The sequence below is a fragment of the Acipenser ruthenus genome, chromosome 44 (genome assembly GCF_902713425.1).
Source record: "Acipenser ruthenus chromosome 44, fAciRut3.2 maternal haplotype, whole genome shotgun sequence".
NCBI classification, from domain to species: Eukaryota; Metazoa; Chordata; class Actinopteri; order Acipenseriformes; family Acipenseridae; genus Acipenser; species Acipenser ruthenus.
In genome coordinates this window covers 6583462-6609317 of record NC_081232.1, presented here as the reverse complement: position 1 = coordinate 6609317, position 25856 = coordinate 6583462, and the positions used below count along the sequence as shown (strand labels likewise).

Genomic DNA, 25856 nt, shown 5'->3' with positions numbered 1-25856 from the left:
CACATAAATTCTTTGAACTATTAACAAACTGGAATCAATGTGTTTGTGACGCGCTCCGCACTTGAGGTTTGGAGATAGTCTTGATCCTCTGCTGTGCACCAAACCTGAAGATCAGATGATCCACAACTCGTTTGTTCAATGCAACTGGAACCAACTTAATCCTCAGCTGGGGATGATCCTCAGGAAAGTATCGTAGCTAGTCCGCAACTACTAACTCCGAATGTTCGTTGCAATTGACCCAATGGGTTTAGAATGCAAACAATTCTTAAAATAATACACAAAGCAATGCTTTCTTTATTGTCAAGCAACATGTTTATTTTGTGTATATATTTTCATTGCAATATTATAATGATTCCCCCACAAAAACAAAAAACAGCACATTTAAAACGCAATTCAATAATTTACCATTAAAAATGTATTGAAGAGAATTACATTTTACAAAATAATTCAAATAATAAAAAACAAAACTACAACTGTCATCTTTATAAAACAGTTTTACAGAATAATAATAATAATAATAATAATAATAATAATAATAATAATAATAATAATAATAAATGGAATTAACAAAAACACAAACTCACATAAAAACTTGTTCCCAAACTTATAAAGTTGTAATCTAGTGCGCTGGCATTGCTTGCTGTGTGCTGGGCAGAGCCTCGCTGTGCTGTGCTGTACACAGGGCAATGCTGGCGGGACCACACTGTATAACACTAATAAAAAACTCTGTACAGAACTACAGCAGCGACCCAACCTGATGTCTATATAAAGCTGTAATCTGGTTCGCTGGCATTGCCTGCTGTGTGCTGGGCAGAGCCTTGTTGTATACCTGTGTGAAGGACCATTGGAGTGAGACTAACCTAGAGAACAGGAAGTCATTTAGTACCAAGAAGCAGCTGCCACTTTTAATTATGTTGTGCAGTCTTTGAGATATTTACATGTTCCAAATTCAGGGTCAGTGATAATGTTGCTAGTGCTAATAAGAGGTGAGAGAATGGATTTTAAAGATGGTCAGCACTCCTTTAAAAGGGAGGACCAGTGAATGTTAATAAAGCTAGTAAGAGGTAAAGGAATGGATTTTAAAACTTTGGGGAGAGGTGTCGATCGGAGAGAGAGGGGAGGAGAGAGGAGAGAAGAGATGAGTGTGTGATTCCTCAGTCCTTACAGCCAGTCTGGAGGTGGGAGGGGGCTGTCTGATCTCACATGCTCCTCTCTTCAGTCTATAGAGGGGTAGGGTTAGGGTACAGATGTGAGGGGTTGGGGTTAAGTTAGAGTAGGGGTTAGGGTCAGGATTGGGGTTAGGGTTACACTGTTAAATTGTTCTTATTGAAGTGTATAGCCGAAGGACAGTATCTGTACTGTACCCGGGAGGTATAGTAGAGGGTTAGGGGCGAGGGAGTCAGGCGCAAGGTCAGGGTTGGGATACAGGGGTCTCTCAGTCCTTGAACACAGCCTGCTGCCCGTGCGGTCTCTCGTCATGCATGATGTGTCTCCTCACGTGAATCCGGCGCACCCTCTTCTCACGGCCCCCCCTCTCATCCTCCTCCTCCGGGGGGAGGAGCCCCAGTGCCGAGGCCACGCCACCCGCCTCCAGCACAGCCGAGGACACGCCCCCTCCCCGCCCACCCTCGTAGATCAGGATATTGAGAGTCTCCTCGAAGATACGGGCCTCGGGAAACTCAACCTGAGGGGAAGAGGAGAGAGGAGAGAGGGGTGGGGGGTTAGTTTGTCAGTCAGCAGGATCTGTATTCAGGGGCAGCCGGTTAACAGTGTTCTCTAGCTCGCCGAACCCGCAGTCTCTTAGTACTGCACCGTGAGCTTCCCTGCTTCCAGGGGATGTGCTTTTCATTCCCCCTCTCACGTGACACTGAATGATGGGTGGAAGCCGAGCCGTGCCGCTCAGTAACGTGAGCGCTCAAATCAGCCGTGCGCATGCGCAGTACCAGCCAGCTGGCAGCCACGACTCGCTGTGATTGGATGGACTGAGCACCGCTGGTAACATGGCGATCAGCGCACATGTGCCAAGACAACAAAGGCTATAAATATGAGCAGCACGACTTCTCCTCCCAGTCTTGCATCGTGTGTTAGTGGAAAGGCTGAATTGTCCTGTGAAACATCTACACAAATGTTTAAGCTGTTTAAATATTAAAATAATTTTATCCCAATTCTCATAGTAACACCTTGCTGTGTTCAGCCATTTTTCTTAGCGTTTGACCTTTGTTAATTAACCTGTCACTCCTGCCTGTCTCAGGTCATTGGTTATGAGCTTTTGACAAGTTTCTGGAACTAAGCTTTTGACAAAGTCCCGCATAAAAGATTAATTCTCAAACTGAACGCAGTAGGGATTCAAGTTAATGCATGCACATGGATTAGGGAGTGGTTAACATGTAGAAAACAGAAAGTACTGATTAGAGGAGAAACCTCAAAGTGGAGCGAGGTAACCAGTGGTGTACCACAGGGATCAGTATTAGGTCCTCTGCTATTCCTATAATCTATATTAATGATTTAGATCCTGGTATAGTACGCAAACGTGTTAAATTTGCAGACGACACAAAAATAGGAGGAGTGGCAAACAATGTTGCAGCAGCAAAGGTCATTCAAAAAAAAAAAAAAAAAAAAAAGGAAGGAAATATATTAAATGATTACTTTTCACAAAGTTTATACAAAAGGAGGACACGGACAACATGCCCCACATGTCGACCTGTTCCTATCCAATTTTAAATAACTTTAGCATAACTGAGGCAGAAGTGTTAAAGGGACTAGGAGCTCTTAAAATAAACAAATCCCCTAAGACCTCACCTAGAATATTGTGTTCAGTTCTGGTCACCTTGCTACAAAAAGGATATTGCTACTCGAGAAAGAGTGCAAAGAAAAGCAACCAGAATTATCCCGGGTTTAAAAGGCATGTCGTATGCAGACAGGCTAAAAGAATTGAATCTATTCAGTCTTGAACAAAGAAGACTACGCGGCGATCTGATTCAAGCATTCAAAATCCTAAAAGGTATAGACAATGTCGACCCAGGGGACTTTTTTGACCTGAAAAAAAGCACCAGGGGTCACAAATGAAGATTAGCTAAAGGGGCATTCAGAACAGAAAATAGGAGGCACTTTTTTACACAGAGAATTGTGAGGGTCTGGAACCAACTCCCCAGTAATGTTGTTGAAGCTCACACCCTGGGATCCTTCAAGAAGCTGCTTGATGAGATTCTGGGATCAATAAGCTACTAACAACCAAACGAGCAAGATGGGCCGAATGGCCTCCTCTCGTTTGTAAACTTTCTTATGTTATTAAATATATCAGACAGGATATTTGTATTATTTTAGTATCTCACTTGCAATCTGTATAAATACAGTGTTTTAGTTTTTGGTCCATTGTTGCCAGGTTTTAACATTGTAAGAATCATAAACAGAAGACATGAATACAGTAGAATTTTTGCTTGCTAATAACTTTGCTACAATGGAGGAAGTGCAGGAACTGGCACCCAGCAGCCCTCCAGTAGAAGGAGTGCTGTTGAATAGTGAGGACGGGCACACACTCGAACCTGTAACCAGTCCTGCTATAAGCTTAGGCCATGGGGTTGTGCAAGTGAAAACAGCAATGCAAGGTTTTGCTTTCCTTGTCTCCTTTTTGCTAAGGATCGGGGTGATACTGATGCAGCCAGAGTTACTGACCTGCAACATCTCTGCTCTAATCAAAAAAACATGAGAACTCAAGAGTTCATAAGACACGTGTAATGTGTCTGGGAATGTCAGGGAGAGTGAATACTGCTGTCCAGCTTAGCACTGCTTACCGAAATGCCACAAAGAAGCACAATGAAGAAGTGTCTGAAAACCGACACATTCTGTACTGACACGCATCACTGAATGCATAACCTTCTGTGGAGCTTTTGAATTGGCCTCACGAGGTCCTGATGAATCATCAGCATCGTCCAATCCTGGTGTGTTTCTTGGGCTGCTAGATTTTGTTTCAAAGCGTGATCAGGCAATGGAAACACACTTGAGGAAGGCCACAGTCTTTAAAGGCACCTCTGAGACAGTTCAGAGGTGCCTAGGCTGCATGTTAGAGGCATGCAGGGAAAATAGTGAAAGAACTGAAACAGACCGATTACGTCACTATTCCAGTCGATGAAACCAGCGACATTACAAATATTTCCCAAAGTACTACTTTTTAGGGAAATGTTCCCAAAACTGGACGCGTTTAAGGAATTTGTGGGTTTATGGAGTTGCAACGTGGAAATGCTGAAGCTATTTCCACTGCCAAATTGCAACAGCTAGATGCCATATGTACAGAAGTGAAAAGGCTAAAATAATTTCACAGAGCTACGATGGAGCGAGTGGAATGCGTGGTGAGACTGGTGGGGTCCAGAAGTTTGTAAGGGAAAAATATCCACACACAGGATGTCCACTGCGATGCCCATCAAATCAATCTAATAATGGGACAAGCCAGTCAAGTTTCAGAGGCTGGGATTGTTTTCCAGACCCTCTCTGGCTCTTCAAAGAAGAACGGCTGTTTTGGATGAAGTTGTACAGAAAAGACGACCAGCTGCTCCTCAAACAAGGTGGAATATTGGTAGTGGAGCAGCGAGGAGTCTGAACAGCGCAATCACTCGTTAGTGTTTTCAAACTAATAGTGATTAGGGTTGGACGATCGTGACATTTTCAGATAGATTATCTCCTGTAAATAATCACGACTATCGTGATTATCAGCCAAAATAATTAAAATATAAAAAAATTGTGATGATCAAATTTATACTTGAGCAGCATGACAACCGCCAGTCTAAGTCACAGAAGAGACATATGCAGAGTTAAAATCTCTGGTGGGTGCCCAGAACAAACACGGGTATAAATACACACCTATTGTAATTTGTATAGTAATAAATAATTGTGTAGTTTTCCTATAAAACAATAATAATAATATATATATTTCCAATTTAAACATTTGTTAATTCGAGAACGTGCCACCAAATATATTAATATAACAAAAACAAAACTGCTAACGTTACCTGGAAGCATTTGTTTTCTTTACTTGTGTGGCGAATCTGCCATTAAGAGAATCACTGTACACTGCTGCTGTACCCTTGAGCAAGGTACTTTACCTAGATTGCTCCAGTAAAAACCCAACTGTATAAATGGGTAATTGTATGTAAAAATAATGTGATATCTGTATAATGTGAAATAATGTATAATGTGATATCTTGTAACAATTGTAAGTCGCCCTGGATAAGGGCGTCTGCTAAGAAATAAATAATAATAATAATAATAATCACACTAGGTTTGTGTGTGTGTGCGTGTGTCTCTATATAGAGTTGTATACTATTAGGAACATGGCTTGTATACTGCATTGCACATGGCTGCTTGTATGCAGACAGTTTAATAAAATAAACTGCCTCTCCTTCCACTAAAAGTTAACTCTCTTCTATTTATGCAACTACCCTTTTTTACAATAGCAACGCCATGGGAACAGATATATACACGAGGGTGTTAAGCACTTGTTTATTTTCCCCTGTGCTGTGCGTAGGCTGCAGTAGTTTAAAATAAAGAAACAACAAAAGCAACATGTTGTTTAAGATAGATTACACGTTTGCCAGATGGTTGTGTGTTGTTTTTGTTTTCTTTTTGCAATTACACTCAATGTAATTGAGAAAACCAGTCATGTTTTGCCAGTGTACAACATCTCAAAATGAAACCATGAGAAAGTTAAGCCCCGTGTGCAGTGCTGTTGCAGAGTGACTGTTTTGATGAATATCAGGTAGCTTTCCCAGATGGTGCGAGAGGAAACAGTTCAAGCACATCCAATGCTTAATAAGACTTCCTTATGTATTGACTTACAAACAGGGTATGAAACAGAACTTTTTTGACCAATTATTATTTGTATTTCTTCCCTCACCCCCCCCCACCCCTCCCCACCCCCCCCCCACAAATGTGAAATGTCAAATTATGTTTTTTCTCCTCACCGCAGCGAGTCCCCACACAGCACGAGGGCGTGTGAGCATCCTCCGATCTCACAAGCCTAAATCCAGAATCGCTTTTACACCGAGCAATCCAGAGCAGAGGTGGGTGGGCTACCGATCCCGGAAGGCAGATATCAGCCCTGCCTCTTATCCACACTGAATGTGCTTGGTGTCTGGCCAGTAGGGTTCGCTGTTGCGTGATGAGGAGATTAAGTCCCTGCTGGTTTCCCATTCCCACCCTGGGAGCCCCTCGGGGTCCCCAGCAAAGTTCAGCCTCTTTGCACAGCCTGGATGTGAACTGGCGCTGTCCAAGCTGGGCGACTCATCCTGTGCTTCCTGCAGCAGTGCTTTAACTGGATGAGCAGGCCAAAAATGCATTAAGTCTGCTTGAACTGATTATATATAGCAACTTCGACAGAACATTTCCAGAGATGACAAAACTACTGAAGATGACTCTGATGACTACAGCAGAGGCAGAAAGGGGTTTCAACATTGAAGCGGATAAAAACCTTCCTTAGAAACAGATTGAAAACCAAAAGATTAAACGCTTTAGCCATGTTATCAATTGAAAAAGACACGATGGCCGACATGCCTAACTTTAATAATAAAGTCATCCAAAAATTTGCCACGATAAAAAAAATCACAGAGCAAACTTTTTGTATATCTTCCAAGAAGAAACAGATCCAAAAGGACAGTGCATCTACCACTGAGGTTGGCCCCCCCGGACCCCCCCCCCACCTGCAATCCGAGGTGTGTGAACACCCAGAAATGTTAGCCACCAGCTGCCACCATCTGTATTAATGATGTCAGTGCAGACACACACACGTCTCTGTGTGCAGTGTGAGTGCGACTCTCCCCCCTCACCTTGGTCTGTTTCTTCTCTGTGGCGTACACGATGGAGGTGCAGCACACCTCTGCAATCTTCCTGCCCTCTCCGTAGAAGGACCAGCAGCAGATCTCGTCTCCGAGCACATCCTTGATGAACAGGACCCGTCCGTTGAAACGCAGCCCCAGCTTGTCAAACAGCTCGATGTTCTTCAGCAGGTTATCATCCGAGTTACTGGGGGTGGAAGAGATTAATGTTCAAGTCAAATTATTCACAGATGCATTAATCACACACACACACACACACACACACACACACACACACACAGATTAGTCTCACAAACATGGCTGACAGACACACAAAGAGCTCAATGTTCTTCAGTTATCATCCGAGTTACTGAGCAAGAGGGAGAGGAGAGGAGGGAGAAGAAAGAGGAGGAGGAGATGGGAAGGAGAGGAGAGAGGAGAGAGAGTGTCACAAACAAGTTATCATACGAGTTATTGAAGGAGGGGAAGAGATAGATTGATTAATAATGAGAAATGAAGATCGACCAGACAGATTCACTTCTATTAGTTTATTATGTTTATAATAGTAGTTATCAAGACACTGACAGTAATAACACACACACACGCACGCACGCACGCACGCACGCACGCACGCACACTCACTCACTCGTTTACCTTGTGTAGGAATATTTATTGTTGCTTCTGTTGTGTTGAAGTTTAACAACTGGCTGAAAAACACAGAAACACAAAATGTATTTATTTTAATGATATCAGGGATGGAAATAAGATTCTCGTTGTATAGCAGTTTGATCCACTCCTGGTTTCACTACAAGTTTAATAAGACACACCTGAGCTTGTTACCGAGACACACTGTGGCTAATCAAGCTGGTAGTAAAACCTGGAATGGGTGAAACTGCTGTGCAATAGGAGTCCGATTCCATGGCTGTGTGTACAGAGTGAATTTGAACTGTCCAGAGTGAACTGCCCAGTCCCTGACCACATTCCGGCGCCTCCTTAAGACTCACCTCTTCAAACAGCACCTGTAGAACTCCTCTGTTGTATCCTGGGACACTATCACCCTTCATTTAAATATGCTTTATTTTGCTCTTATCTGCCCCCTATTTTATTACATTTAATCCTGTACTTCAGAATATTGTAATCTGCCAAGTGTTTAACCTGTAGTATTTTGTACTTAATCATATCCTGATGTAACTATCACTATTTAATCATATCCTGATGTAACTTTCACTATTATCTGCTGTATTATTGAATTGTGGTTTGTCACACTTGAAAAAAATTATTGTATTTCTTGCTCTTATTGTATGACTTGTATTGTAACACTTGAATGTATTTGTATTTGCTTGCGATTGTAAGTCGCCCTGGATAAGGGCGTCTGCTAAGAAATAAATGATAATAATAATAATAAATAATAATAATAATAATAATAATAATTTGAGCAGCACTCTCTCTCTCTCACCTGGCTGCAGGAGGAGATGAGTTTCTGCTCCTCTTTGGGGGAGGTGATCATGGGGATCCTGCACACAGCGTCTGCACCCGCACTCTTTTGCTGAAAAATATTTAAAAAACACAGAAAAGAGAAAAATAATCAGAAAGTCAGCAGGATCAGAATTAATGTCATCAGTCTCACACGCTCCCAGTCTCTCTCCCAGTCACACACACACTCTCCCAGTCACACACACACGCTCCCAGTCTCTCTCCCAGTCACACACACACGCTCCCAGTCTTACAGACACTCCCAGTCTCTCTCCTAGTCACACACACACACACACACACACACACACACACACACTCCGTGTCCCGCTCCCAGCCCCACTAATCCCCCCAGTGTACCTGCAGTGCAGTGTGGCAGGCCTCCTGCAGCCCCGGGACCCGGTAGTGCCGTGCCTCTGCCTGCACCTCCTGCAGCTCCCGGGGGGCGTCTGGCAGCGGCACCGCCCCGTCCCGCAGGAAATTCAACACCGTGCCAAAGTGCTTTCCACTGCGGTCAATTAGCACCCAGCCTGGGGGAGAGGGGAGAGGGGAGAGGGGATACAGGGTTAAACGCAGAGAGACACACACAGGCAGGCAGGTGTATTCTCCCAATTGAATGAGAGTTTGTATTCATGATGGCAGTACAGACACACACAGACAGACAGATAGATAGCCCGCCCCGTCTCTCACCCTCGCTGTCAGTCAGCACCTCCACGCTCCCGCTGAACATCTCCTTCAGAAGGCTGTCCTGCTTGCTCAGGGTCTGCACTGTGGTGTAGTGGAGGGACCCGCCCACATTGAGCTTCACGTACTTACTGCTGGGGAAGGGGAGGGGCTTCAGCTCAAAGGATGGGGGCGGGGCTGTCACTAAGGCAGGGGCGGAGCCTGGGGCAGAGGACACAGGAAGCCGCTCTGACACACTTCCTGCCCCTCCCCTCCCCGCCCCACACTCCCCCAGGGCACAGCATGTGGCTTCGGCAGACATGTGGATCAGCCAATCAGAACACAGCTGAGAAAAAAGAGAGACATGAAATAACACTTAACAAACTGCAGGTACACAAGGAAATGACTGCTTGTTGTTCAAACGATTTCTTCTTAAAATACATTTGAGAGTGACTCAAGGATTACGAGGACTAAAATGACAATTTGGATGACCAGATCCAACCTGCCAGTACATTGCAAACCCTGTTTCGTGCCCCTCATTGCAAAAACAAGGAAGTTAGCAGCACTGTATTCGTGGGACACACATGTCCCTTGTACCATCAAAGGGTTATACAGGCATTAAAGAAAGAAGTGAGAGAAAGAGTGAGGGAAGAGGAAGTGAAGGAGAGAAAGAAAGAAAGAAAAGTAGTGAGGGGGGAGAGGCATGGAAGAGGAAGGTGAGAAGAGAAAGAATGAGGCAAGAGAGAGATGAAGGGAAGGAGTGAAATGAAATGGACAGGAGAGGGGAAAACAGATAACAACTGACCCCAGTTATCTATGGAGGGAGAGCACTGTCAAAAATATTCGTATGTGTAAAAATAATTTGTACTTGTAATTACAGGTACAAATCAAAAATACGAGTACAACTCAAAAATAATTACGAGTACAAATCAGAAAGTTACGACTACGACTCAAAAAGTTACAAGTATAACTCACAAAATTACGAGTTGGATAGAGTGTGAAATCACTGTCATAAATACGTCATAGAGGTCACAGGACAGGCTGTTGATTGGGGGAACAATCGATGAGTATTTAACAGCGCATGCGTCCAGCACCTTGCATTGCTGATCTAGAAGGGAAGGAGTGCTTGCATGTTGGTGTAATTTTCAAAGCGGGAATATGGCACAAAGTCACCCAACAGATGGACAGCCTTTGTCTCAGCAAAGATCTTCTCTACACAAGAGAGTCAACTCTCCCTTTATTTCCGTCCCCGCCGATGCGGTGCATCATGGGAATCCACAGAGTTCCGGTGGAGACTTTTCTCCAATCTCTATAATGTAAAGTCAGCTTTGAATAGGAAATGAAGCTTTCTCTTTTGAAAATGATTGCATTTTTTTAGCAGATTCACCTGGATTTGTTTAGAGACAGATATGTGTTATTTCTACGATCGATGTTTTCACTTGGTCTGACAAGAGCTCTTTTCTTTTTTGATAGCAGGTTGATTAGGTCTATTTATTAGGTTATATTTTTATTTGATTATTATCATCATTAATATTATTTCAATCACTACAGCAGTGTGGAGTAGTGGTTAGGGCTCTGGACTCTTGACCGGAGGTTCGTGGGTTCAATCCCCAGTAGGGGACACTGCTGTTGTACCCTTGAGCAAGGTACTTTACCTAGATTGCTCCAGTAAAAACCCAACTGTATAAATGGGTAATTGTATGTAAAATAATGTGATATCTGTATAATGTGAAATAATGTATAATGTGATATGTTGTAACAATTGTAAGTTGCCCTGGATAAGGGCGTCTGCTAAGAAATAAATAATAATAATAATAATTATTATTATTAGGCTTAGGCCTACTATTAATTAGGCTTAATTATTTAAAATAGTGTCTTAATAAAAAAAAAGACATTGTATGTCACTGTAAATTAATAACAATTGTTTCATTTTAAAAAGTTGCAAATTTACATCTTAAAAGAATCAGCTTGTATTTAGCTCAGTTCTCAGCTGCACAGTAGCTAATTATGACTGAACATTTTTTTTAATACAGTAGTCTAAAAGTACACATAAAAACATTATTTCTCTTAAGAGCAATAGTAATCATTAATGTTGTGTACGGATTGCGATGAACCGGGGCGGGACAGTCGGGATGGAGCCTGGTGGATCGCCAGCTCGTTACTGCATCGCTAAAAAGGTACAGACAGACACAAGGCATTATCTGCATCCATGGATGCTCCAAGGCCATGTACGTTACGGTCACTTTAGATTCAATTCAACAACTACTTCAACAAAACTACAGTCGCTATTGTAAAGCATGGGTTTTAAATGGCTGATTCTCTTACATTATATAAAATATACAAGTACAACGAAATACAGTTCACCTACTATCATAATCACACTGCTGCTATACGTTGTTCATAATTACATTTCTGCTATTACATGTAATGTAAAAATAAAAATATTACACGGCATGCGGACCTCTCCTTGATCTTGCTGAAAATCCCCTTTTTAAAATCACACACAACGTCACTTTTACTTGTTATTCTCTTAAACTTTATATTTGATCTACAGATATCAATGTAGAACTAAACCCACTTTTTAAAAAATATTTCTTCCCATTCAAATCAAACATTACTGCAATCTTCCCGATATCAAGGATATCGAAATTAGAATCTCGTTCACTGGCTAGCCCAACCCCTTGACAGCCAAACCATGCCCCCGTTTGTCTGCTCATGAATATTCATGAGCCAGCAATTTAAGACAGCACTTAAGAACATAAGAAAGTTTACAAACGAGAGGAGGCCATTCAGCCCATCTTGCTCGTTTGGTTGTTAGTAGCTTATTGATCCCAGAATCTCATCAAGCAGCTTCTTGAAGGATCCCAGGGTGTCAGCTTCAACAACATTACTGGGGAGTTGGTTCCAAATGCTCACAATTCTCTGAGTAAAAAAGTGTCTCCTATATTCTGTTCTGAATGCCCCTTTATCTAATCTCCATTTGTGACCCCTGATCCTTGTTTCTTTTTTCAGGTCAGAAAAGTCCCCTGGGTCAACATTGTCAATACCTTTTAGGATTTTGAATGTTTGAATCAGATCGCCGCGTAGTCTTCTTTGTTCAAGACTGAACAGATTCAATTATTTTAGCCTGTCTGCATACGACATGCCTTTTAAACCCGGGATAATTCTGGTTGCTCTGCTTTGCACTCTTTCTAGAGCAGCAATATCCTTTTTGTAACGAGGCGACCAGAACTGAACACAATATTCTAGGTGAGGTCTTAGGGGATTTGTTTATTTTAAGAGTTCCTAGTCCCTTTACCACTTCTGCCTCTGTTATGCTAAAGTTATTTAAAATTGGATAGGAACAGGTCGACATGTGGGGCATGTTGACCGTGTCCTCCTTTGTAAAAACTTGTGAAAAGTAATCATTTAATATATTTGCTATTTTTTTTGCCATTTGTATCTCTTAGACATTTAACCTCCTCTTTGAATGTTCTCTTGCTCTTATAATATTGGGGAAAAAAAATTGGAATTGGTTTTAGCCCCCTTAGCAATATTGATTTCTCTCTCTCTCTTGGCTTTTGTAACTTCCTTTATGACTTGTGTTTGCAGTTCCAAGTACTCTTTGGGAACTTCGTTCTTGGTCCCTTTTAAACGCTCTGTAAAGTGCCTTTTTTCGCTAATGTATATATATATATATATATATATATATATATATATATATATATATATATATATATATATATATGAATATTTTTTTCATTGATCTATTAAATCATTTTGGCAATTTTGTTTTAGATTTGTCAGGCCAAGTGAAAACATCGATCATAGAAATAACACGCATGTGTTTAGGAGGGGTGTCTCTAAACAAATCCAGGTGAATCTGCTAAAAAATGCAATCATTTTCAAAAGAGAAAGCTTTGAATGGGAAATGAAGCAGACTTTACATTATAGAGAAAAGTCTCCACTGGAACTGTGGATTCCCATGATGCAGTGCATCGGCGGGGACAGAAAAAAAGGTTAAATTGACTATCTTGTGTATATAGAAGAAGATCTTTGCTGAGACAGACACTATCCATCTGTTGGGTGACTTTGTGCCATACTCCCGCTTTGAAAATCCACCAACATGCAAGCACTCCTTCCCTTCTAGATCAGCAATGCAAGGTGCTGGACGCATGCGCTGTTAAATACTCATCGATTGTTCCCCCAATCAAAGGCCTGTCCTGTGACCTCTATGACCGTGACAGTGATTTCTTTGTGATTCGTACTCATAACTTTATGATTTGGACTCGTAATTATTTTTGAGTTGTACTCGTATTTTTGATTTGTACCTGTATTTACAAGTACAAATTACTTGTATGCATACACATATTTTTGACAGTGATCTCCCTCCATAGTTACCCTGCTTCAATAACCGGGTACACGGGGTACAGCACTTCGGTTAATACACACACGCGTCACAAAGCCTCTCCCACGGATCCCCACGGATCCCCACGGCGCAGCCTGCCACGGAATGTATTACGTCATCGCAGAACGTCAAGCCCAGACCCGGAACGGAAGTACATACAACCTACAGCTTTCCATTTAAAATCGTACCTGCAATTTGCCATCGTGTCTCGCACACAAGGCGTGGTACAATTGGTTTGACGTTCGATATTAATATTCGCAACCATATCACTTTTCAAGCGTTATATTATTTATTATTAGGCTCGCATGAAGCCTGCTCGTTCCTGTGTTTATTACACGCGCATATGGGATATATTCGGTTGTTTTTCACACTGGCAGGATTCACTGGTAAAGCGGATGCTCAGCTTCACAGTAAAGTCGCTTTGAAAAATATGTGATCTGGTTGCGAATATCGAATTGCAAACCAATCCAAACACTCGCCCAATAAGCCAGACACTCGGAGAGAGAGAGACAGGCGGTTCTGGACCCGTAACCCCGTATTGCAATGTGCTACAATATTACGAAATATCGGTACTAAAACACACATACAAACCTAATTTGATGGTAGTTTCATTATAATTGTTTTTATGTTATATTATAGCTGCGTACATCTCTTTCGAGGTATGTGTAAGACATTTTTAAATAAATATGTATCGCTGCATGCAGTACACAAGAGACAGCAGCAGACACGTTTTCTATAGTTTACTTTTTCGTACCGCCTCAAAAATATCATAAGACTAATTATATTACAAATAAAAGGGACAACAATTGATTATGTCGTATTGTTTAGCTCGTCTTTGTTGTATAAATATTTTATTAACGCTGAAATAAGACACGCAATCTTATAATACAAACATATTCTCAAATACATGTATTCATCTAAACCACAGTACCTTCAGTGAGAATTATTACATCATAGGAATAGTATGATAACAGATGTTACAAAGTGTGTGTTTTGAATCACTAGCAGGACGACAGTAATTTGTTGTTGTGGTTCATTCATAAATGGGCCCCACATTTAAGGAAGTCGGTTTAATGTTTCTGTGTCTGTCTGGCAGAGCCTCTCCAGCACACACAGCATTACTAGATATTTCCATTCGGTAAATCTGACATGTCTCTCCTTTCCGGCATTTAAGGGTTCATTTTTTAATATCAAAGAACAATAGCTTAATTAAGCAGCATCATTTCTACGAAATGGCATCCCATAAAGCTAATCTTTTTTTTTTAACGAAATGTAAATAAGAAAAAAAAAATGTACTTACCACTGACTCGGTTTTGAACAAAAGCGGAGATTACGTTCGTCAAAAAAACAGAACAATCAATCGGAATATTTGTAATAAATTCGTATGATTTCAGCAACTAACTAAAAGTAATTGTTCCGTTTTCTCGTATTAAAAAAACACGGGAAGCTAAACCCGCTACCGCCTCTGCTCATTGGCTACAGCATGTCCATCCTCGATTTTGATTTGCTACTGTAAATGGCAGTCACCCTCAGAGGCGCGTTCTACCCCGAATACACTCGATTCTATTGGCTTCAGTATCGTCGCTCAAAGGGTCAGCGTTCTATAGCCCGCCCGCTTGTCATTGGCTCCTTTAGTGAAAAACGCCACGCCTCCCCCAGTGACGCAAGGGGTACGGATTCGTTGTTTTTTTGTTTGTTTGTTTAGAACCGCCTCACCGCTGTTTCGCTGAGTGGCATTGGTCAGTTTCTTGGTTGGGGGCGGTGCTAATACGGGTGTCTGGGTTTCCTCGATTTCTGAAATATATATCATCTCGCAAGTAACAAAAAATAATAACAATAATAATTATAACAAATATTAATAAATAATAACGATACACAAGCTATGTATTAGATGGCGTGAGTGCTTAGTAATGTAAGACACTTTGCCTGATCAAGCCTGTAATACGATTCTCTACGGCAGGAAGAATTGAAGAGCAGCTCCTGAACTCACACATGAAACTAACACACACTGGGAATAAGACTCCCATTGCACAGCAGCTTCACCCATTCCAGGTTTTACTGCCAGCTTGATTGTACAAGCTCAGCTGTGTCTTATTATTAAACTCACAGTGAAACCAGGAGTGGATCAGACCGCTATGCAGCGGGAGTCTTATTTCCATCCTTGTACGCATACCCAGCAGTGTTGAATGTGAAAATAACAGCATTGACTATTTATTATACCTATAAAATACATTCACAGATGTGGAAGATGGGATTTGATAACTTTTCCATCTCGAGTTTTCAAGATCGCATTTCGGAATTTCTCAGAACCTCCTTCCAATGCTTCTGCCTCAGTCCACATTAACAGATACATGTCTGATTATCTATTCTGCTCCTTGATCTGTGTGCTGCTGATTAAGTTTGAACAGCACATGTTTTCATTGTGTTATTTGTACTTTGCAATAGTTTTTTATGCATTGCAATTGTCAACAAATACAGCAACTGAAGACACAACTAATCACAGCAGTGTGGAGTAGTGGTTAGAGCTCTAGACTCTTGACCGGAGGGTCGTGGGTTCAATCCCAGGTGGGGGACACTGCTACTGTACCCTTGAGCAAGGTACTTTACCTAGATTGCTCCAGTAAAAACCCAACTGTATAAATGGGTAATTGTATGTAAAAAATAATGTGATATCTGTATAATGTGAAATAATGTATAATGTGATATCTTGTAACAATTATAAGTCGCCCTGGATGAGGGCATCTGCTAAGAAATAAATAATAATAATTGGAGACAATTCGAGCTGCTCCTGGTTCACTCAGTTCTCTTGTGCTGTCAAGCAGTGGTGTAGTCCCAAACCTGAAAGTACCTGAACGGCAATTAAAATATAGATTTTCTTAAACACAGATTATACAAACTCATGTGTTATTTCTACATTGAACCTGTCGTATGGTAAGTTAATAAATAATGCATGCCTTTTCAAGGGAAATTGTTAGACCGTGAAAAAAAAAACACATATAGACTTTACTGTGCATGCGCGAATTTCTGAAATTAAAAGGGAGGGTTCATGCCGCAAGCTGGCATTTTCTATAAGAACATAAGAATGTTTATAAACGAGAGGAGGCCATTCGGCCCATTTTGCTCGTTTGGTTGTTAGTAGCCTATTGATCCCAGAATCTCATCAAGCAGCTTCTTGAAGGAGCCCAGGGTGTCAGATTCAACAACATTACCAGGGAGTTGGTTCCAGACCCTCACAATTCTCCAAGTAAAAAAGTGCCTCCTATTTTCTGTTCTGAATGCCCCTTTATCTAATCTCCATTTGTGACCCCTGGTCCTTGTTTCTTTTTTCACGTCGAAAAAGCCCCTTGGGTCAACATTGTCTATACCTTTTAGGATTCTGAATGCTTGACTCAGATCACCGCGTAGTCTTCTTTGTTCAAGACTGAATAGATTCAATTCTTTTAGTCTGTCTGCATACGACATGCCTTTTAAACCCGAGATAATTCTGGTCGCTCTTCTTTGTACTCTTTCTAGAGCAGCAATATCCTTCTTGTAACGAGGTGACCAGAACTGAACACAATATTCTAGGTGAGGTCTTACTAATGCATTGTAAAGTTTTAACATTCCTTCCCTTGATTTAAATTCAACACTTCTCACAATATATCCAAGCATCTTGTTGGCCCTTTGTATAGCTTCCTCACATTGTCTAGATGAAGACATTTCTGAGTCACCATAAACTCCTAGGTCTTTTTCATAGTTCCCTTCTTCAATTTCAGTATCTCCCATATGATATTTATAATGCACATTTTTTATTGCCTGCGTGCAGTACCTTACACTTTTCTCTATTAAATGTCATTTGCCATGTGTCTGCCCAGTTCTGAATGCTGTCTAGATCATTTTGAATGACCTTTCCTGCTGCAACAGTGTTTGCCACTCCTCCTATTTTTGTGTCGTCTGCAAATTTAACAAGTTTTCTTACTGTACCAGAATCTATTATTATTATTATTATTTATTAGCAGACTCCCTTATCCAGGACGACTTACAATTGTTTCAAGATATCACAATTATTTCACATTATATCACATTCTTTTTTTACATACAATTACCAATATATACAGTTGGGTTTTTACTGGAGCAATCTAGGTAAAGTACCATGCTCAAGGGTACAGCAGCAGTGTCCCCCATCGGGGATTGAACCCACGAACCTCTGGTCAAGAGACCAGAGCCCTAACCACTACTCCACACTGCTGCCAATCTAAATCATTAATGTAGATTAGGAATAGCAGAGGACCTAATACTGATCCCTGTGGTACACCACTGGTTAGCTCGCTCCATTTTGAGGTTTCTCCTCTAATCAGTACTTTCTGTTTTCTACATGTTAACCACTCCCTAATCCATGTGCATGCATTTCCTTGAATCCCTACTGCGTTCAGTTTGAGAATTAATCACTTATGCGGGACTTTGTCAAAAGCTTTCTGGAAATCTAAATAAACCATGTCGTATGCTTTGCAATTATTATTTATTTCTCAGCAGACGCCCATATCCAGGGCAACTTACAATTGTTACAAGATATCACATTATTTTTACATACAATTACCCATTTATACAGTTGGGTTTTTACTGGAGCAATCTAGGTAAAGTACCTTGCTCAAGGGTACAGCAGCAGTGTCCCCACCGGGATTTGAACCCACGACCCTCCGGTCAAGAGTCCAGAGCCCTAACCACTACTCCACACTCCACAATCAATTATCCATTGTCGATGGTGCCTCCTCAAAAAAAAATCAAGCAGGTAGGTTAGACACGATCTCCCTTTCTAAAACCATGCCGACTGTCTCCCAGGATACTGTTACCATATAGGTAATTTTCCATTTTGGATCTTATTATAGTTTCCATAAGTTTACATATAATACAAGTCAGGCTTATTGGTCTGTAGTTACCTGGTTCGGTTTTGTCTCTCTTTTTGTGGATCGGTATTACGTTTGCTATTTTCCAGTCTGTCGGTACAACCCCTGTGTCAAGAGACTGTTGCATGATCTTGGTTAGCAGTTTGTAAATAACTTCTTTCATTTCTTTGAGTACTATTGGGGGGATCTCATCCGGCCCAGGGGATTTGTTTATTTTAAGAGCTCCTAGTCCCTTTAACACTTCTGCCTCTGTTATGCTAAAGTTATTTAAAACTAGATAGGAACAGGTCGACATGTGGGGCATGTTGTCCGTGTCCTCCTTTGTAAAAACCTGTGAAAAGTAATCATTTAATATATTTGCTATTTTTTTCTCTTCATCTACGATTTTGCCATTTGTGTCTCTTAGACATTTAACCTCCTCTTTGAATGTTCTCTTGCTGTTATAATATTGGAAAAACATTTTGGAATTGGTTTTAGCCCCCTTAGCAATGTTCATTTCTATCTCTCTCTCTCTTGGCCTTTCTAACTTCCTTTTTGACTTGCATTTGGAGTTCCAAGCACTCTTTCTGTGTGCTTTGAACACCGTTTTTTATTTTAAATTGGTTACCATAAAACTGTAAAATATAGCAAACTGTTTTAAACTTAAAAGTGTTGTCCGAATCTTTATTAAAAGCTATATTGTCGCTAATGTACAGACAAAAATCACATCGTTTTAATAATAACACTTTTTAATATGACATACCGTTAAGTGAATTAATATATTTTTTGTTGCTCTCTATTAATATTATTTAATCGCACAGGTTACAAAGAGTGAAGGTAAAGCTGCATTGCTAAATGCCGGGATCTGAATATTATTGTTTTTCATGGGAAAAATATTAAAATAAAATTAATAAATACATTATTTTGTATGTGACTAATCATGGTAAAAACATGGTAAATGCATAGGATTACTATTGGAAAATTGCAAAATTCATTGTGCAAATTTCCAATGGAACTTTTCGTTGAAGGGAGCACACATAAACACTTGCATTGTAACGACCCGGGGTCTGATGTAACCGCGTTCGGGAAAGTTCTGTGATCCAGGGTCAAAGGTTCAACTGCAGTAGGTGTTCAGGACGTCAGAGACGGGTGAAACTCACTGGGGTATTTCAGGGGTTAAGTCACTTTGGGCCACTTATTTAAAAGTTGATTCCCACAGAGGGGGACCCGCTCTACATCCCCCATATGTATTTATCCCGACCCAAAACAGATTTTGATACAAAAACAGCAAAATTCATACACAAAGCCGGGACGTCATCATTTGCAAAGCTTCCGCGCTCATCCAGTCTGCAGCAACGAGGTGTGAACTCAAAACATATGACTAGATCTACATGACCATATGAAAATATATCACTTAAGATTCAAAAATAGATTTAATTATAACACAGTACTAATTTTCATGAACTGAGAAGACATTTGTGTTTATTATTATTATTATTATTATTATTATTATTATTATTATTATTATTATTATTATTAGTAGTAGTAGTAGTAGTAGTAGTAGTAGTAGTCTTAATTAATTCATTTAGCTGACACCTTTATCCAAAGTGACTCACAAGTATTACAATAGAAAAAACAATATTCCAAAATATCCAAAGGTTATTATTATTATTATAATAGTATTACTATTATTAGTAGTAGTCACAGTAGTAGTGCTGGTAGTAGTAATGGTACTGTACCAACCTTCCCGATTTTCCCAGGACAGCCCTTTTTTTAGGTAGCATGTCCCGGTGTCCCCACAAGTTTAGTCAAATCTTTTTTTTGTCCCTGTGGCAAACTGGCCTGAGCGGTGATGTCAGACCCGGAAGAAATTCAGCACTGCGAGTGAAATGAAATGCACTTGCACGTTTTAATTAATAAAAAGATTTAACAAAACAAACTTATCTGTATCACTGTGTTTTGGAAGAACAATGAGATTCAAGTTATTAAAAATATTCCCCCTCCCCCCATTTAAAAAGTGCATGTGCAATGGCCCGCTGGCTCACTTGTCCCCTGCGCCTTTGTAGTGATGCTGTCATTTTTCCTTCTCTTTCTCTCTCCTCTCTTTCTCTCCCCTCACCTCTCTCCCAGCATATACAAAGTTTGGCCAGTTTGCCGCGGTGCTTTCGAAGAATGCCACTATACCATCCCTGGACCTCAACTCGGTCAGCCTGCCCAGCTCCACTGGTTTCCCAGTACAAACCAGTAGCCTCCTCCGAGGACCCACTAGTCTTCAGATTCACACAAAAAAGGTAGGGGGAAGCGATCTGTCACCTTTGAGATACAATCGCAGTTTGATCCAGTCCTGGTTTCACTGTGAGTTTAATAATAAGACACACCTGAGCTTGTTACCTGGACACACTGGGGCTAATCAAGCTGGTAGTAAAACCTGGAATGGGTGACACTGCTGTGCAAAAGGAGTCTTATTTCCATACCTGCAAAAGAAAATAAGTAGATTTTAAGTAGAGTCTTTACTGATTACAATATTCACATATCGCTCAAATATTTTCATTAGACACAATAATGTAGCACCCAGTTACAAACAGGATCAGGGTATGCTCATCACTTCTCTACACATACGGCTGGAAGTTTTCATTTTTAACCGATAAAAAAACACTCCCGAAGACCTACTTACAAAATTCAGTGTTTATTTTTTTAAACCGATAAACCTGGGTTTTTGCAATACATTTTAAATAATGTCAATTGTGGGTAATATTGTATAATTCTAAAAATAACAACCGTTCTCAATATTGCTCTCTGAAAACGACAGCAGATTTACACATTATAATAAAATGATAACCACTCCCTCATTTAAAGTTCATAAATCGAGATTGTTACATGGGCAAAGGATTTACTAGGAATCTATGTAACCCCTGTTTAAAAAAAAAAAAAAAAAATGCTTTTCTGTTCTTTGTTGTGTTGGTCTCTGAAGTGACCCGTGGGAACACGGACCACTTCTCGGCCATGTACATTTAGTTATTTGACAAACCTACTGAAGGGGTGGATTTTTTGTATTGAGTCTGGTCACCAGGCCATGCTTTGATGTAGATTGCCATCTCAGTCTGGCAATAGAATGTTTTTTGCTTAATTTGCATCTTCTAATTAACTGTCAGTGATGTCGATCAGCAGACCCAGCGTCCCCCTCTTTGCACGTGGCTCTCTTCATTACCTAAAAGCATGCATATCTGCAGTAGGTCCTCACTGAATATGATCTACACAATCATGCACTCCTTTCTTCCTACAAAAAGAAAACAGCTTTCACAAGGCGGGCAGTGTGCAAAGACATGATACTGACCTACTGTGGTCGAGCAGCTGTTGAGTGGCGTGTGTGGTGACGTCACGACCAGGAAGTACCAGAAACAAAACAATGGATGGGCGGGTGAAGCTGAACGCTACTGCGCTCCGCTTATTTATTAAATAATAAAACAAAACAAAAGATTTAAACAAACAAAACACAAAACAAAAAGGGGCGTTGGCCAAACAAATAGAAACAAATAAGCGTGTTGGTTTTAGCACCAGCACGATACAGTTGTTTTTTTAAATGTAGTCTCTCTCTCTCTCTCTCTCTCTCTCTCTCTCTCTCTCTCTCTCTCTCTCTCTCTCTCTCTCTCTCTCTCTCTCTCTCTCTCTCTCTCTCTCTCTCTCTCTCTCTCTCTCTCTCTCTCTCTCTCTCTCTCTCTCTCTCTCTCTCTCTCTCTCTCTCTCTCTCTTCTACACTCCTCCCCGCAGCACGGACAGCTGCAGGTTCTTATACTCTGGCCGAGGGGTTAACTAGCTGTTAATTATCTTATTATCCCTCGGCCACAGTCTCCATGATTTTAGTAAGGATGCGTGACTGTCAGCTAGTTAAATAAATCAGTAGCTGATCAGCCACGCATCCTCATGAGATTTTAAAAATATAAAAACAATAACAAAAGACGCAGCGCTTTTATCCGCGCCGCAAACCAATACAAATAATAATAAACACAGTGCACATATAAATATAGGGGTGGGACACTCCGCCACACCTGCGTAATAGAATACACTCGTTAGTGACTTTAATGGGCTGGAAAACAACAACTCTATCGTGTTGTAGGAACATGACAGGTTAACAGAATTCAGCATATAGGTCTGGAGGCAGCTGGCCTAGTCTCTATGACAACCAGAAAGATAAGGAGTGTAGTCTTTTGTTCTTTGTGTTTTAAACTTATTTATAATTGTACACATTCTGCAATAAAAGATGAAAAAGGGAGTGAGCCTAGCTCGGTAACCATAGCTACACTGATAAGAGAGACCCACAGGCTTAACCAAGTTTGACTCCCTAGAAGTGCCAGGTACTGCAGCTAATGCAATGTAGTTATTGTGAGCAATGGGAGATATGGTAAGTTTGGAAAAACTTCAAGGGCAACCAAGAGGCTGTCTTTGTCTTTGTTTCAGTGAGTTTTGTAGTCAGTCAGAAAAAGGGAGATTTCTTTTAACATCTAGAACTGCAGCACTGCTAGATACCATCCAACAACATTGCCACATAAATAATATGTCAGAGAAAATGGACCTGCAGCTCTGAATAACACCCAATAATTAATGAACTCAAAGATTGATAAAGGACAAAGAACTTCATGTAGTGGTCGTCAGTTTCAAGAATATAGAATATATATTATTATTTGTTTATTTAGCAGACACCTTTATCCAAGGCGACTTACAGAGACTAGGGTGTGTGAGCTATGCATCATAAGAACATAAGAACATAAGAAAGTTTATAAACGAGAGGAGGCCATTCGGCCCATCTTGCTCGTTTGGTTGTTAGTAGCTTATTGATCCCAGAATCTCATCAAGCAGCTTCTTGAAGGACCCCAGGGTGTCAGCTTCAACAACATCCCCTGGGCCGGATGAGATCCTCCCAATAGTACTCAAAGAAATGCGAGAAGTTATTTACAAACCGCTACCCAAGATCATGCAACAGTCTCTTGACACAGGGGTTGTACCGACAGACTGGAAAATTGCAAACGTAATACCGATCCACAAAAAGGGAGACAAAACCGAACCAGGTAACTACAGACCAGTAAGCCTGACTTCTATTATATGTAAACCTATGGGAACTATAATAAGATCCAAAATGGAAAATTACCTATATGGGAACAATATCCTGGGAGACAGTCAGCGTGGTTTTAGGAAAGGGAGATCATGTCTAACTAACCTGCTTGATTTTTTTGAGGATGCAACATCGACAATGGATAATTGCAAATCATACGACATGGTTTATTTAGATTTCCAGAAAGCTTTTGACAAAGTTCGGCATAAAAGATTAATTCACAAACTGAACGCAGTAGGGATTCAAGGAAATGCATGCACATGGATTAGGGAGTGGTTAACATGTAGTAAACAGAAAGTACTGATTAGAGGAGAAACCTCGAAATGGAGTGAGGTAACCAGTGGTGTACCACAGGGATCAGTATTAGGTCCTCTGCTATTCCTAATCTACATTAATGATTTAGACTCTGATATAGTAAGCAAACTTGTTAAATTTGCAGACGACACAAAAATAGGAGGAGTGGCAAAAACTGTTGCAGCAGCAAAGGTAATTCAAAATGATCTAGACAGCATTCAGAACTGGGCAGACATATGGCACATGACATTTAATAGAGGAAGGGCGGTCCATTTAGCCTCGGATTCCCTCAGGTTTCAATTCCCCTACTAACGTGGTTCGGGTTTTTTTTTTTTTCCCTCTCCTGGGTGCTAATGGACCATTCTTACATCAAAGCGAGCGAGCAGAGGTGGGCCAAATAGCCTTTTCTCATTCTAGAATTTATGTTCTTATGTATATATGGCAAATGATATTTAATAGAGAAACTGCATGCAGGCAATAAAAATGTGCATTATAAATATCATATGGGAGATACTGAAATTGAAGAAGGAATCTATGAAAAAGACCTCAGAGTTTATGTTGACTCAGAAATGTCTTCATCTAGACAATGTGGGGAAGCTATAAAAAAGGCCAACAAGATGCTCGGATATATTGTGAGAAGTGTTGAATTTAAATCAAGGGAAGTAATGTTAAAACTTTACAATGCATTAGTAAGACCTCATCTAGAATATTGTGTTCAGTTCTGGTCACCTCGTTACAAAAAGGATATTGCTGCTCTAGAAAGAGTGCAAAGAAGAGCAACCAGAATTATTCTGGGTTTAAAAGGAATGTCGTATGAATACAAAGAAGATGCAGTGATCTGATTCAAACATTCAAAATTTTAAAAGGTATTGACAATGTCGACCCAGGGGACTTTTCTGACCTGTCAGCATCTGAACGGGTTGTTTTGTTCTCTATTTAAAAGAGAACAAAACAACCCATTCAGATGCTGACACTGCATACACTGACATTAACAGCAACATGCTGTAGCACCGCAACATCTTTTGTCAGACCATGGTCCTCAATTTACCAGTCAGCTACTCTCTGAGGTTTGCAAAACCTGGGGGGTGATACAGAAACTTACCACCAGTTACCACCCACAAACCAATCTAACAGAACGAGTCAACCACACTCTTAAAACTATGATTGCTTCTTTTGTCGGAAACAACCATCAGCTGAGGGATCAATGGCTACCCGAGTTCCGGTTTGCAATCAATATCGCCAAACATGATACCAAGGGTTCACACCTGCCAAATTAGCTCTGGGACCTCAAAGGCCCCTTGGACCGTCTCATTGCGGTTTCTCCTGCACCTTCCACGGATCCCTACCAACTCCTGGATCGCCAACAGGAAATGGCGAGAGAAGTAAGGAATCGTGTCTCTAAAGCCCAACAGCATCAAGCTCGGAATTACAATGCTCGGAGAGTACCCTGTCAGTATGCAGAAGGTGAGCTGGTCTGGATCAGATCACATCCCATATCTGATGACTCTGGTAAGTTTTCTGCTAAGCTTGCACCTAAGTGGGTAGGGCCCGTGTTTATAACCAAGAAGTTAGACCCTAACAATTATCGTATACAATGGGGAGAGTCCGATAATATAAAAAAGGACACCATGAATGTAGTGAACCTTAAACGCTATTACGGCGTTCATCCCTTGCACCTCCGGTGTGGGGGGGGGGGGGGGGGATTATGTAGCACTGTTGCTACATAGGTGGGTGTAATTTTCACTCACCTGTCTCTTTAAGTAAATGCAGTAGCCTGGCCAGGCCAACCTATAAAAACTACATTTCCCAATATCCATTTCTTTCTTTCTTTCACCCCATTGGTCCATTCAAAATTTCATCCACCAATCCTCTCACACAGTCAGTCTTCCCCTGTCTCTTATTTCTCTGATTGTGGGGGGTTGGGAGTGTGTTTTTTTTCCTGTAGCTAGCACCTTGGTGAGAGAGTCTGTCTACCTTTTGAAACCTAATCTTTATACTGTTAGCTAGATATTATTCTTTAGCCTTTGTTTTTCTTTTTGTCTGCTGCTTTAGTTTATTGTCTAGTTACTGTTTTTGCTTAATTAGGTGGGGTAGTTTTGTGTTTTTTGCTGGAGTGTGTGGTTGTATGTTTTTGTGCATCTGTTCTGGACTGTTTGCAACCTCAGTTTTCATCAAACATCCATTTCATCGCTCTCAATGTTTTTCATCTCCTGAAGACCTCTACATCATCGTTCACAATCATCCCAAGTAATTAACTGGACTTCCATACC

The 25856-nt window shown here is 40.8% G+C and overlaps 1 protein-coding gene across 1 annotated transcript; it reads right to left on the bottom strand.

The window, feature by feature from the left end:
• Positions 1 to 289: 289 nt before the first annotated feature.
• Positions 290 to 14902, bottom strand: kctd13 (potassium channel tetramerization domain containing 13). Its single transcript, XM_033998068.3, has 7 exons — positions 14624 to 14902; positions 8964 to 9282; positions 8634 to 8803; positions 8260 to 8349; positions 7458 to 7510; positions 6816 to 7011; positions 290 to 1684 (listed from the first exon to the last, which is right to left on the bottom strand). The coding sequence occupies exons 2-7, from the start codon at positions 9256 to 9258 to the stop codon at positions 1436 to 1438; spliced, it is 1053 nt and encodes a 350-aa protein (XP_033853959.1). The 5' UTR covers positions 9259 to 9282; positions 14624 to 14902; the 3' UTR covers positions 290 to 1435.
• Positions 14903 to 25856: the final 10954 nt, after the last annotated feature.